Consider the following 1,229-nt stretch of genomic DNA (forward strand, 5'->3'; position numbering starts at 1 on the left):
GGAGGCTGAGGCAGGAGAATGGCGTGAACCCAGGAGGCGGAGCTTGCAGTGAGCCGAGATCGTGCCACCGCACTGCAGCCTGGGCGACAGAGCGAGACTCCGTCTCAAAAAATAATAATAAAAATAAATAAATAAATAAAATAGGTGGACATAAATTCAAAGATTTCTTCTTATCTCACTCTCTTCCAGGTAGGAAGTCCATGCGTCAGTCTACAGCTGAGCATACACGACAAACGTTCCTTCGGGTACAGGAGAGGCAGGGCCAGTCAAGACGGCGAAAGGGGCCCCACTGTGAGCGGCCACTAACCCAGGAGGAGCTGCTCCGGGAGGCCAAGATCACAGAAGAGCTTAATTTACGTTCACTGGGTCAGTCTGTGGTTTCAGAAAAAGTGGGTAGAGGGGCTGAGAGGCATGAGAAAAACCATGAGACCTGAAGAACCAAAGAATTGGAGAGATGGAAATTTGGGATGAGAGAATCAGAAGGAAGAAATGGCACAGAGTAGATGATTAGGTGCAAAGGTCTAGGCAGTTATGAGCACTCTGAAGAACAAGCTAAGGTACTTTGGTGTAAAATAAGAGTTGTATAGAACTGAGGTCAAATCCTGGTTCTGCTATTCACTTGCTTTCAGACTGTAGGTAAATTACTTTACTTATTCACATTTTGCTTTTCTTGTTTATAAAATAGGGTGTACACCTAATGACTCAAGGAATTTAGGCAGGAGGATTGCTTAAGGTCATGAGTTCACAACCAGCCTGGACAACATAGTGAGACCCCATCTCTTTAAAAAAAAAAAAGCAGGGGGTGATAATGTTGACTTTAATAATAATCATGAGAATGTAAAGTCAGCAGATTAGTCCTTCATGAGATAAATTGCTTTAAAAATCTCTTCATTTTATGGTATTGCTTTAAAAATCTCTTCAGTTTGGGCCAAGCGTGGTGGCTTATACCTGTAATCCCAGCACTTTGGGAGGCCAAGATGGGTGGATCACCTGCAGTTGGGAGTTCCAGACCAGCCTGGCCAACATGATGAAACCCTGTCTCTACTAAAAATACAAAAATTAGCTGGGCGTGGTGGCACATGTCTGTAATCCCAGGTACTTGGGAGGCTGAGGCAAGAGAATCATTTGAACCTGGGAGGTGGATGGAAGTTGCAGTGAGCCGAGATCATACCCCTGCACTCCAGCTAGGGCTACAGAGCGACACTCCGTCTCAAAAAAAACAAAACAAA

At 44.8% G+C, this 1,229-nt stretch overlaps 1 protein-coding gene across 2 annotated transcripts in view; it reads left to right on the plus strand.

Moving 5' to 3' along the window:
* The window catches only part of VPS72 (vacuolar protein sorting 72 homolog (S. cerevisiae)), a 16,138-nt gene that overhangs the window by 6,970 nt on the left and 7,939 nt on the right, over positions 1-1,229 (plus strand). For both annotated transcript variants that reach the window (XM_011973553.1, XM_011973552.1), the window contains exon 4: positions 190-366. In XM_011973553.1, the coding sequence (XP_011828943.1) occupies positions 190-366 (177 nt within the window). The remainder of the gene's footprint in view (positions 1-189; positions 367-1,229) is intronic.

Source organism: Mandrillus leucophaeus, unplaced genomic scaffold (assembly GCF_000951045.1).
Source record: "Mandrillus leucophaeus isolate KB7577 unplaced genomic scaffold, Mleu.le_1.0 Scaffold139, whole genome shotgun sequence".
Taxonomy (NCBI): Eukaryota; Metazoa; Chordata; class Mammalia; order Primates; family Cercopithecidae; genus Mandrillus; species Mandrillus leucophaeus.